At 45.3% G+C, this 12,071-nt stretch overlaps 2 protein-coding genes across 2 annotated transcripts in view; one reads left to right on the top strand and one right to left on the bottom strand.

The window, feature by feature from the left end:
• The window catches only part of BCO1 (beta-carotene oxygenase 1), a 153,747-nt gene that overhangs the window by 18,783 nt on the left and 122,893 nt on the right, over positions 1 to 12,071 (top strand). The gene's annotated exons all lie outside the window — the stretch shown is intronic.
• The window catches only part of LOC118531088 (polycystin-1-like protein 2), an 81,845-nt gene continuing 73,764 nt past the window's right edge, over positions 3,991 to 12,071 (bottom strand). Inside the window, exons 36-40 of the mRNA XM_078063526.1 lie at positions 11,360 to 11,520; positions 7,591 to 7,801; positions 5,972 to 6,073; positions 5,301 to 5,432; positions 3,991 to 4,127 (exon numbers count right to left, since the gene is read on the bottom strand). Coding sequence (XP_077919652.1) covers positions 4,017 to 4,127; positions 5,301 to 5,432; positions 5,972 to 6,073; positions 7,591 to 7,801; positions 11,360 to 11,520 — 717 coding nt within the window. The 3' untranslated portion in view covers positions 3,991 to 4,016. The remainder of the gene's footprint in view (positions 4,128 to 5,300; positions 5,433 to 5,971; positions 6,074 to 7,590; positions 7,802 to 11,359; positions 11,521 to 12,071) is intronic.

The following is a 12,071-nucleotide window of genomic DNA, read 5'->3' as shown; positions in this document are numbered from 1 at the left end:
AAGGTCACCCAGAGCAGGGTTCATAGCCAGGTCTAAACTGAGTCATTCCAAACGAAGCGGGTTGTTGGGCATTGGCCATAGGAGCTCTGACACAGTTTCTCTTTGACATTTCAAAATACTGGAAACAATCCAGGAACCTTTACAGATTTATTACTTTACAGATCCCAAGAGGCCTGGGTACCCCAAATGGGACAGACAGAATCATGAACCTCGTAGAGGTGCAAGGACTTGTCTGAGGGTCGGGAATGTCTCCTTGGTGGAGACTGGGTGGGAGCCAGTCGGCTAATGCAGGAGCAATCAAAAGGCAAAGTTGAAGCCCAGCATGGTCACTTCCTTGTTTAAGTAGCCAGCCCATGACCAAGGCCTTTCGAGAAAAGCAGAAATCATGTTCCCATCCACGGAGACAGAAAATAATTAAGTTCTGGGAAAGACCTCAACTTCAACACAAATTTTATGGAGTGGGTAGGAATCAGCAAAGAAACACCAGAATGAAAAACACATCAAGCTCCACATCCTCATTATTACAGGGTGGGCACCTTAAAGTGATGTGAGTGTGTGCAAGGATGTTTGGGAGATTCATGTTGTTGCACTGAGCTTCCACCCCACTCAAAATGGGCACTGTCAGCACATCTATGCAGTGGCTTGCAAGGGCGGTCATGCTCCATTTTCCTTTCCCTTGGTATGTGCCAGGGACTGTGCAAACATTACCTTTTTATTTATTTATTTTTAAAGATTTTATTTATTTTTTTTGATAGAGACAGCAAAAGAGGAAACACAAACAGGGGGAGCTGGAGAGGGAGAAGCAGGCTTGGATCATGACCTGAGCCGAAGGCAGACAACAACTGAGCCACCCAGATGCCCCAAACATTACCTTTTTAATCTCCAAACCCCTTTCTGATAGGTATTACTTTCATTTCATAGGTGAGGAACTGGAGGCTCAGAAAGGTTAAATGACTTGCCCAAGAGTAGAATGGGGAAAGCATTTATAGCTTAAGCAGCTATTAGGTGGCAGTAGCAGGACTTGACCTCTAGTCGGATTCACGGTCAACTTCTCTTAAGCTCTGTTCTTTGTGCCTCCCTTTGGGAAGCTGACTGGCTCACAGTGGTCTTCTCCAAACTCCAGATCTTAGCTAGCTTCTATAATGTCAATATTCTGTTTTTATTGTTGTTTCGTTATAAGCCAACATAGCATACTGCAAACCATTCCCTAAAATATTTGTTTCCAGCTCGACTAATGCATCTGGTGGGAAGAGCAAGGTCACATATCAGTCTGTGGACCATATCACATGCCCTTCCACCAAAACAATAGGAAATGTGTCATTTTTTTTAATCTAATAAGCATTAGGATAATCAAAAAAATTTTTTTTCATAACTGATAATCTTTGTAACATCCATGGCTTGAGATTTGAAAGGTCATCTCATAGCACATTTGGTACAGACACCTGAAAATTGCATGTGGTCTTTTCTTTCAAGTGTCTCAGAAGGGGCCCACTCATCTTGTTAAACTTTTTTTTTTCTCTCATAACAATACAATTGAAGGAGTTGCCAGTTTGATATTTACAGTCAGTAAAGGAGTGGAGAGTAGATGGGAAAGATGAGAGAGATGAAGAACTTACAACTTCTCCAGATCTTAGAACTTTTCCTATTTAAAACAGACTGTATGGGGGCACCTGGGTGGCTCAGTTGGTTAAGCGTCTGCCTTCAGCTCAGGTCATGATCCTGGGGTCACGGGATTGAGCCCTGAGTCGGGCTCCCTGCTCAGCAAGGAGTCTGCTTCTCCTTCTGCCTCTCCCCTGGCTCATTCTCTCTTCCTCGCTCTCCGCATCCCCTTCCCCCTCTCCCTCATAAATAAATAAAATCTTAAAAAAAAAAAACCCAGACCGTACATATCTGGGTAGGTCACTGTACCAATCTATTAGGACATGTGTGTACACCTTGCTATGGGTTATTTGATGAACATCTCTGCACATGTAACTCATGTTCATACATGACACAATAAAGAATGGATGATGGGCTTTTGGTTGGATAGAAGATGATGAAATCCCCAAGGTTTTGTGTATGTTCCATGTTATGTGGCTCTTTATAAAGGATCCTGGGTGTGGTTTTTTTGTTGTTGTTTTTTTGTTTTTTGGTCAGGGTGGGATCCGGATTCACCTGTCATAAAAAAACATTTAAGCTCTCATCCAGATAGAAGACAGTAGTTCAGGTCCAGGGTTGATTAAGTCAGTCATCAAGCATTCATGTTCCTCTCATCTTTCTGCTCTGCTATCTTCGGATTGCTCCCCATGGTCTCAAGGTAGCTGCCAAAGTTCCAGAAGTCTTGCTCAGACCAGACAATATCTAGCAGCATAAGACCCCATGTCTATGTGTCTCTTTTTATTAGCAAGTAGATTTTTCCAGGAAGTGTTCTGGAGACTTCTGTTTTCATTGGCCGGAACTGGGTCATGTGACTACCCTAAAACCCTCCCATCAAGTGAAATGGATTATTATTACTAAGACAAATCAGTATTTACCTTAGGTAGCTACAGGGTAACCTTCCCATGAGTCATGTGGGAAAGGGGTAGAGGTCTCCCTGAACGAAGTTGAGTTCTGATAGCAAGGAGGAAAGCATGAGATGGAACCAGGCAGGCAGCCTGGAGGATCTGTTTCCGCAGGTATGTGAGGAGGAGGGACCAGACGGGTGAGCTGGAGAGGATATGGGAGGTGTGTCCCCTGCATGGGGGAGGGGAAATGTGCCCTTATCCACACAGACACCTGAAAGCCTTTTATAATCTAGATCTGTGGTTCTCAGAATTTAGAGCATGGTTATCAAGTCTGACTGCACATGGGAATCACCTTGGGAGGCTTTAAAACTATTGTTGCCTGGGTCCTAGCCCAGAGGTTCTGATGTATTGGAATGAAGTCCGGGGATTCTAGCATGCAGCCAAGTGTAGATCAGCAATTCCCAAAGTATCATCTAAGGAACACTAACTCTGACTGAGGTGCTGCAGTATTGGATACCTGGGTCAGAAAGGTTTGGGAGTCATTGTACACTTTATTTCTTAAGCTCATCTCATCCCAGGAGACTACAGTGCCTATTTAGCATATTAAAAATTCCCATACCAAAGAATTGTATAACCTTTTATACAAATGTGTTGCTCACATTTATTTGATTCAGAAACATTTCTGAGGGAATGACACCTGTTACGTTGAATTTTGTTCCCTAAAGAGATATGTTGAAGTCCTAACCCCCAATACTCAAAATGTGATCAAAATTGGAAACAGGGTTGTTGCACATATAACTAGTTCAGATGAGGTCATAATGGAGTAGGATGGGCCCTCAATCCAGTATGACTAGAGAACTTATAAGAGGAAAAGAAACACAGGGACAGACACAAGGAAGAAGGCCATGTGACGACACAGAGATTAGAATGTTGCATCCTCAAGCCAAGGAACACCAAAGGACAGCAGAAGCTGGAAGAGAAGACTCTTCCCAGAGTCTTAGTGAGAACATGTCCCCCCTTGACACTTTGATTTTGGGCTTCTATCTTCCAGAATGCAGACCATAAATATCTGTTATTTTAAGCCACCTAGTTTGTGGTACTTTGTTCTGGCAACTGTAGCCAACTTATGACAGCCATTAACATCTCTTGGATACAGTTTGAGAAACCCTGAGCTAGAATCATTCAGGAGCAACCCCTGACCAACCAAGAAGATGAAATAGTCCATAGAGATTATTTTTCCCAAACTCCAGACAATATTTGTTTTATTTCTAGAAGGAAATACATTTGAACAAACAGTCTATTACAGTAGTGGCAATTGCACATATCTGTATATATATTTTTCTTAGTTTTTCACTTGCCAGGCTTGGTGACTTTTCTATGCACACAGGAAAACATACAGAGAGACTGTAGAATCACCAATAAACATAGGTCTGAGGCTCTGGCCTTCCCCCCTCTACAGACGCTTATGTGTGGATGAAGACCTTAACCCTTGGGTGCAGCTGGAACAGGTGGAGGGCACCGGGCCTCTGACCGCTACTTGGGCTGCTCACTGCTGTTGCCAGGCTCCTCTTTTTTACATTTAATACCCAGGAAACCGAGTATTTTCATCAGCAACAAATCAACAATCTCTCCTTCCTCCGACAGCTGAAGAGGGAAAAAGAACCTTGTGACATACATAGAACCATCCTCTTTGGGGGCTTCTCTTTCTTTCTAAGGGGAAATCATGGTTTTATTGTCCAATTTGATCTCTGCCAAAGTCACTTCAGTATTTAGAGTCAATTTTGTGTTGGGAGTCCCCTTCTTCTGGGAATCCCAAAGGTGTATGCTCCCACCTTTATCCCCAAGAGGTTCCTTCTTCCCCTGTGATGAGAATAAAATTCCCTCTACCACCCCCAACAGAGGCTCTTAGGAATTTATGTGCAAAGACCCTCGTGCATTGCTGCTGGGAAAGCGAAACGGTGCAGCCGCTTTGGGAAATCGTTTGCCAGCTTCTTAAAATTTAAACTAGTTACCATATGACTTGTTGAAATAAATTTCTAGGCCCAAGATGGAGCTGCTCCTGCCTGGCATGCCATGACAGCAAACCGAAGCTTACAGAACTTTTGTGTCCCTGTAAATGATTCCCTGCCCAGAATTCAGTATATCAGGTCAGCCAGTCCCCAAACACCAAGCCACCTCTGGGCTCTATACTTATTTTCTTTTCTGTCTCACCCCTAACAAGGTTGACTGTGTGGCCCTAGCCAATCAGATATATATATATTTTTTTTTTATTTTTCCTCTTCCTGTTCTTTATTATTTATCCTGTAAAAGCTTCCTGCCTTCCACCCCATTTGTACTTCTCTGAATGGGGACTGTCCACTTCATGAAGTGTTAAAGTTTATATCACATAAGTTATCTGCTTTAATCATTTTTAACAGGTTCTCAGACTCGGCTGTGTATTAAAATCACATGGGAAGATTTCAAAAATACCGGTGTTTGACTCATTCCCCCCAGGGATTTTGTGTTTATTGGTCTCAGTGCAGCAGCAGACGTCCCAAAAGCCCCCACGTGATTCTAATGTACAAGTAGGGCTGAGAATCACTGCGGTCATGAGCGGGAGTGCCACCTTGGGAATCAGGAGACCTGATTCTAGTCTGCCCTTCATTTGCTTGGCATCTTAGGGAAGTAATTTCCTCCTTCTGCTCCTATTTCCCCTCCCATGAAATGAGGGCTTTGGGCTACAGTGGTCTCTCACATCCCCTTAATGTCTAATGCTGCTCAGTCTCTTCCTAGTTCAAGGTCAGTGACTGTTGAAGAATAGGCCAAAGGGACTCTCACCTGATCGTATTTTTGCTCCTCATTGAAGGCCACCAGGATGACAGAGATAAATAGATTCAGCACCACAAATGTCATGAAAATGATGCAAGACCCAATCAGGAAGGAGCCAAGCACTGGGCTGTAGTCCAGGACCTGTGGGGAAGAAAGCCAGAGTCACCCCCAGGAGTCCTGTGTCCCAGTGGCCACTTCCCCTAGGCACCCTTACAGGGAAAACTGGTTCCCAGACTAGGCAGAGCCTGGGACCAGGAAGGTCCCCTTCTGCCGGGCAGTGCTCTCAAGAGCTGCTAGGAGAGACCTAGGAGAGAGAGCACCCCCTACTCCCTACGCCACCATTTCCAAATATGGTTACCATTCCTGGCTAGGGCCAGGAGCACTCCCTTCTAGAGACCTCCCAGCACAGCCCTCTCCTGAGTAGCCAGTGCTTGTTGTTCTCCCGTAAGCTGGGGTCCCCAGGGCAAGCTATGGGCCCTAGTATGGGGCTGTCTGCCTAGAGGAAGGGAGACAATTTTATTTGTCCAAAGTTGCCCTGTGCTTACCAAGCCATGGACCCAAGGGGTAACATTCACCCAGGAGGAGGCATTTGAGGAGGGTGCTTTTTCTAATTTTCATAAAGGCTTAGTGTAGATGGCAGTGTCTACGTCCCCCACCCCCACCCCACCACACCCCATTACCTCCTCGTAGTTAAAGATTCCTAGCTGAAGGCTGATCATCGTTTCTGCTGCATCAAAGAGGGTTTTGTAGGAACGGAGTTTCCAACCAAATATTAAGTTTGACTGTTATGGAAAGAGTCCTTGTGAACAGAGACAGAAACCAAGTGACCTCCCCACCCCACATCTAACGCCTATTGTTTGACAGTAGAGACAGTGTTCTGGGTCAGCCACACCCTTGGCCTGGCTGTACCTACTGTTGGTACCTACAGCGGCTTGCAAGTGGGTGTGTGTACAGAGCCAGTTCTGTAAGGGATGCATACGCACTTTTGGGGCTCAGGCACTATTGTGTTCACTCAGATGACTGCTCTAAGATTCAGTGATGAAAATGGGCTCTTTGAGGCCCTAACCTCTTTGCTCTGGGGGAGTTGGGTTGGATAACAACAGGCTTCTGCCTGGATAGGGCCTTACCCCCCGCCCCACCATAGTTCCTCCTCACCACAGCACCCTTCCCCCCAAAGATTTCCACTATTGTGTCAGGGAGGCCCAGCACTCCCTTGGCTCTGAGTTGGTGACTTCTGGTCCCAGAGGACACTGCAGTATCCCTGCAGCTCCTGCACTGCAGATGGAGGACTGAATCCATGTGAATTGAGGAGTCAGGTGGAGAATTTTTTATAAAATCAGACTCCAGCTTTTTAGCATATACCCTCCATCACTGCATCAACCCACCTCACCCCATTTCTCAGGGTGAGAGAGGAAGATGGAGTAGGGTCAGAGAGTAGGGAGTCAGGATTGAGGTGATAGGGACAGGAAAAGGATGAGGAATGTGGAGAGGGTTAGAGAGGGAGTGGGACTAGGATAAGAGGGACCACTGGGTGCTATGGAGGTCAAAGATGATGGAATATGAGACTGGATGGGGCCAAGGCAAGAACTGGGAGGGGGGTTGGGGTAGAGAGTGGGTCAGGATTGGGTGAAAGGTCACAGAGGAGTGAGAGCCATGGTATTATGGGGAATGTGGACTTGGAGAGGATGGGGGCATATTTAGATGGAGATCAAAATTTGGCAGAGGGTCTTTGTTTCCCACATTCATTGGTAATAAAAGAGTTGATAACACAATATTTTTTTCATTCACAAAAGAGATGTGATTGCCAAAAAGCTCTCAGTGTCAAGGGACGAATGAAATGATTTTTGGCCCTATTAAGTTCATGCCTCATGTGTAAGGCATTGAGCAGTGACATAGTCTACAGTTGTATCTGTCCTCACTTCCGCTTCTCTGCCCAATTCATCTCCACATCCCCCAACACAGAGGGAATGTTCTGTGCATGTCTGAGCAGTTGGGATCTTAGGAGAACTGGCACATCCAGGCAGGGTCTAGATACAGAAAGGAATCCTTTATTGGAGGTAGTCAGCCCTTTCTGTCTTAGAGACTATACTCCCTCCTCTTACCCAACTGAGGTCTCCAGCCTTTGCCATTTGGGGTGGCCAGTTTATGAGCTCCCAGCTAAAAAGCCCTGGACTCAGAAGCTCCACCATCTCCCTCAGGTACCAAAGTCTTCTTACCCTAACCCTCAACCCCCCACCACTGAGAAGCCTGTGCTTCCAAGGAGACCAGCCCTGAAGGTTTCACCGAAGGAGCCACTCACCGCAATGGAGTAAGCCAGAAACATGATAAGGATGATGATGATAAAGCCTGATATGTCCCCCCAAGCACGGCGTAGGGCTGAAGTGATCATATTCATTTTGGGGTTCAACCTGAGCAGATGCCAAAGCTTCACTGTGGACAGCAATACCAGGAAGGCAATGATGTAGCCAAGGGCAGCATCAGCTGCTGCTGTCTCGCTGAAACTGATACCCCTGTGGGACCAAAAGGGGAGACTGGGTCTCAGAGACTATGAGAAGCTCAGCCAGAGCTCATTTGGGCTCAGTTCAGCCCAGGATGCAGGATTAGATTTATTATGATCTCAGAGGCCATCACTTCCCACAATAGGTCTGGGAGATAGAACTGGTCCAATCTCCCCAGCTAGGTAATGATGAGCTGGTGATGATGGTGATGGTGGTGATGATGGTTATGATATGGATGACGATAGTGATGATGGAGGTGATGGTGGTGGTGATGATGGTGATAATGATAGGGCTGATGGTGATGGTGGTAAGAATGATGGTGAAGATGACGCCTATGATAGGGATGATGATGTTGATGGTAGTCATGGGACCATTTCCTAGCATTTTTGGTTAATGGATGCAGAGCTATGGAAATACTCCCAGTGTCAAGAAGATGGAAGTGAGGGAATTCTGTGAGCCTCCCCTCCTGGTTCGGGTTCCCTAGGTGCCACATTCTCTCTCACACTTGTCTTGAGTGTATGTCTGCACTGCCCTTGCATTTGAAGGAAGGATGGAAGTATCATTCACTTTCTGTGCTAAGTAAGGACCTAATGAACCTCAACTGCATTATCTCAACTGATCTTCAAGACCACTGGATGAGGTAAGTATTGCTGTCTGTGTTTTACAGATAAGGACGAAGAGTTGGCACAAGGTCACAGACTAGTGACCTAACTAGTGGTGAAAGAATGAGAGTTGGAATCCAGGCATGTCTGATTCCAAAGTCTGGGTCCTTCCTGCCCTCCCACCCTGCCCTTCATTCCCTTCACTTTCTGTATTTGCACTTTTAATTCAGTCTTAATATTGGTGTATTGTTAAAATGACATAGAACTAAGGGTCCCTGAGCAGCTCAGTCGGCTAAGCGTCCCACTCTTGATCTCAGCTCAGGTCTTGATCTCAGGGTTGTGTGTTCAAGCCCCATGTTGGGCTCCAAGCTGAGCATGGAGCCTACATAAAAAAAAAAGAAAAAAGTAAAATGGACTAGACCTACATCTGGTGACATAGATGGAGAAGAGGTTATTGTTAAAGGATTTCCTTTTTCCCTTGGTGCCTGTGGTTCTTGGCCACACCACTTCAAAGAATGAAGAGGTAGACCAGACAAAGAGTGGTGGGCAGCAAAGCAAAGTTTATTAAGCAATAGTAAAGTGATAATACAAAGCTCCTGAAGAGAGAGGGGACCTGAGAGGCTTGCCACTGGAGTTTCTAAGTCTAGGGGTCTTTATGGGCTTGTTGTCGGCTGTTTTAATCTGATGAACCCTCCATGTTCCTGTCATCCAATCAGGTTTTTGTCATCCATCAGTGGGAAAGGGTGGAGGGCTCCTTCCAGGGTGGTGTAAAATCCTTTTAAGGGTGGTTTCCTCTTAGGGTGGGGCCCCTTGTCCCTGCCTGCCTTTCTTCCAACTATCCTTCATCATTATGGAACAAAATTACATGATCTCAAGTTTGTAAAAGCATTTAATATACATTTATAATGCCTGAATGAAAGCTACCCTTCTACCTAATCTCCTGCCTTCCAGAATCTTCCTTCCCTTTGAGCAGACTGGGGCTGCTGGTATGGATGGCTGCTTCTTCCTTTGGCTCCTGCAGTACCTTTTTCCTGCCTCTTTTAAAATACCTAACCCTCTCTCATGCCATTTAGAGCTCAGTGAAGATGTGAGCTAAATGAACCAGCCTAGGGAATAGGTTAGGAATGGAGAGTTCAAATTACAGGCCCTGCATTTCCATTTATTTCCAAATTCTCTGACCTTGGACAGACATCCTTCCTGAGCCTCAATCTCCTTATCTGTAAAAAAAAAAAAAAAAAGGGATGTTCATAATTCTGTCTTTCAGAAATTTGGGGAAGATTAAAGTAGATGAAATAGTGCTTTTAAAGTGGTGTTTTTATAACAGTGTACAGCATCCAACAATAAATAAATATTATCCATATCAATTAAATTAGTGGATGAGTCAAGAAACACAATGGTTTGAAATAAGGATTGCGATCCTAGAGACATACAAGCTAGGTTTTTGGGGTTTTAAAAAAAAATTTTTTTAAGATTTTAAGTAAACTCTACACCCAACATAGGGCTCAAACTCATGATCTTGAGATTAAGAGTCGCATGTTCTACTGACTGAGCCAGCCAGGTACCCCTTAAGGATTTTATTTTAGGTAATCTCTACACCCAACATGAGGCTTGAATTTACAATCCCAAGATCAAGAGTTGCATGTTGTACTGACTGAGCCCCTGACATAAGCTAGGTTTAAACTACTTCTCTGCCACCTCTTAGCTCTGTGGCTTGGGGAAATTACCTCTGTGAGCTTTAATTTCTTTCTTTTCTTTTTTTTTTTAAAGATTGTATATATGTATGTATGTATTTATTTGTCAGAGAGAGAGAACAAGCTGGGAGAGCAGCAGGCAGAGGGAGAAGCAGGCTCCCTATTGAGCAAGGAGCCAGATGTGGGACTCGATCCCAGGACCCCAGGATCATGACCCGAGCCGAAGGCAGATGCTTAACCAACTGAGCCACCCAAGCATCCCTTCAATTTCTTTATTTGTAAAATGGAATATTGTTAATGTAAGCAGAAAGAGTTAGGAGTCCCCAGAAACAGAAAGACCTAGCTTTCTTGACATAGGAAGTCATTTTAGGCCCCTGGCCATCTTGTGAACGAATGTAAGAATAAAACAGCCATTATCAGGCCAGGATATAGTCTGATCATATCAGGGACAATCTGTGCTAAAACAAAGCCAAGATTGACCTGATGTACATTCTTGAGTTCTCTTTGCAGGATCTACACCCCCTTGAGTACTCAGATACCAGACCAACTAAAGCCAGGGAAATGATAATGCTGACCTTTGCCAGCCCTAGTGACTTCAACCTGGACTCAGTTACCTTAGATGACTTCTGCCCCAATGCCATGCTGTTCCCCATTGTGCACGCAAGCCCTTTCGAATATGTATTCACCCTTACCTTAAAACTTTCCCAATTTTGTGGTTTGGGGAGACATTGCTTTGGGAAAGATCCTCGGTGTTCTCCTTTACTTGTTGCAAGTAAAATTCTTCCTTTTCCTATTCTTTTGGCTTGGTCGTGTCTTTTGGCTCAACACCCACCAAGAGGCAAACCTTCGTCCGGGTAGTAACAACGTCTACCGCCATGGGTTCTTGCAAGCATCTGGTGGGCTAGTGCATTTGGTCTAGCAGAGTGGACACTTTATGTAAATAGTAGCAGATGTAGGCAGACTGGTGTGCTACTACATCTTTGGGGCAGGGACCTTCACAGGGTGTCACATGGTCTTATGTTTTGGTAAGATTTGCAAAAGTAAGATATTGTTCTATTTTGTATTAAAGAGCCCTCTCAACTGCAGATGTGTCAGGCCCCAAACCTGAATCTAAGTGGTAGCTATAGTTATGTTTTTAAAAAGAGTGACCCTGATGATCTGAGGGTCAACAAGATTTCACACCCTCCCCAGGGGGGTTCTCCCCCCTGACCCTGGGGCCACAGAGCTGGAGGAAGCAGGTCTAGTGTGGGAGTTGGGGGCCAAGGCAGAACACTTACTCCTCCCCATGGTTCCGGTAGCGCTGGATTTCACGTTCTGCCAGGATGGCCCTCTTCACAAACATCGCCAGGGCACTCCAGCTGGCCAGGATGATGGTCAGCTCCAGAAGATTCCACTTGCTATGGAAATAGCACCACCTCTGTTTCCTCATGAGCTTGGCCTGGGAAAGGAGCTGGAGGTTCTACCAAATGCTGTAGCCAGAACTGTGCCTCCCTACCCCTTCCACCATGGCTCTCCAACCCCCCCCCCAAGATGACTCTCCAGCAGGGGCCTACTGTATCCTGGAGAGGCTTCTCAATAAAGAAGCCCTAGAGTGCCTGGGGCCTCTCCCCTGCCTTGTGCACAGACCCCCCCTCTGCTTTCATTACCAACTTGGGCTGCAGAATTTGGGGGATACATAAGAGTAAATACAGCATCTAACAAGAAAAACATTTAATTATCTCTGATGCAAAAAATTGGGGAATGGGAAAGAACCCCCCACCCTTTCATAGAGCATTTACTTTAGAAAACTTGTAATTGTGAAATCTTTCTCTGCCCCTTTGAGACATATATAAATCTTTTTGAAACTTAAACTAGCCTCAGGAATGTTTTTCTAAAGGACCTGGGAGCTTTCTCTTTGAAGTGTGAACACAAAGGAAGGAAGGTTGTGCCCTTCACTCCCAGTTTCCCTGGGAGGGTAAGAGCCAAATGGTAGGCCCCTGGCTCCAGGTT

The sequence above is a fragment of the Halichoerus grypus genome, chromosome 15, assembly GCF_964656455.1.
Source record: "Halichoerus grypus chromosome 15, mHalGry1.hap1.1, whole genome shotgun sequence".
NCBI classification, from domain to species: domain Eukaryota; kingdom Metazoa; phylum Chordata; class Mammalia; order Carnivora; family Phocidae; genus Halichoerus; species Halichoerus grypus.
The sequence above is the reverse complement of the archived record's forward strand: the minus strand, read 5'-3'. Positions and strand labels throughout refer to the sequence as shown.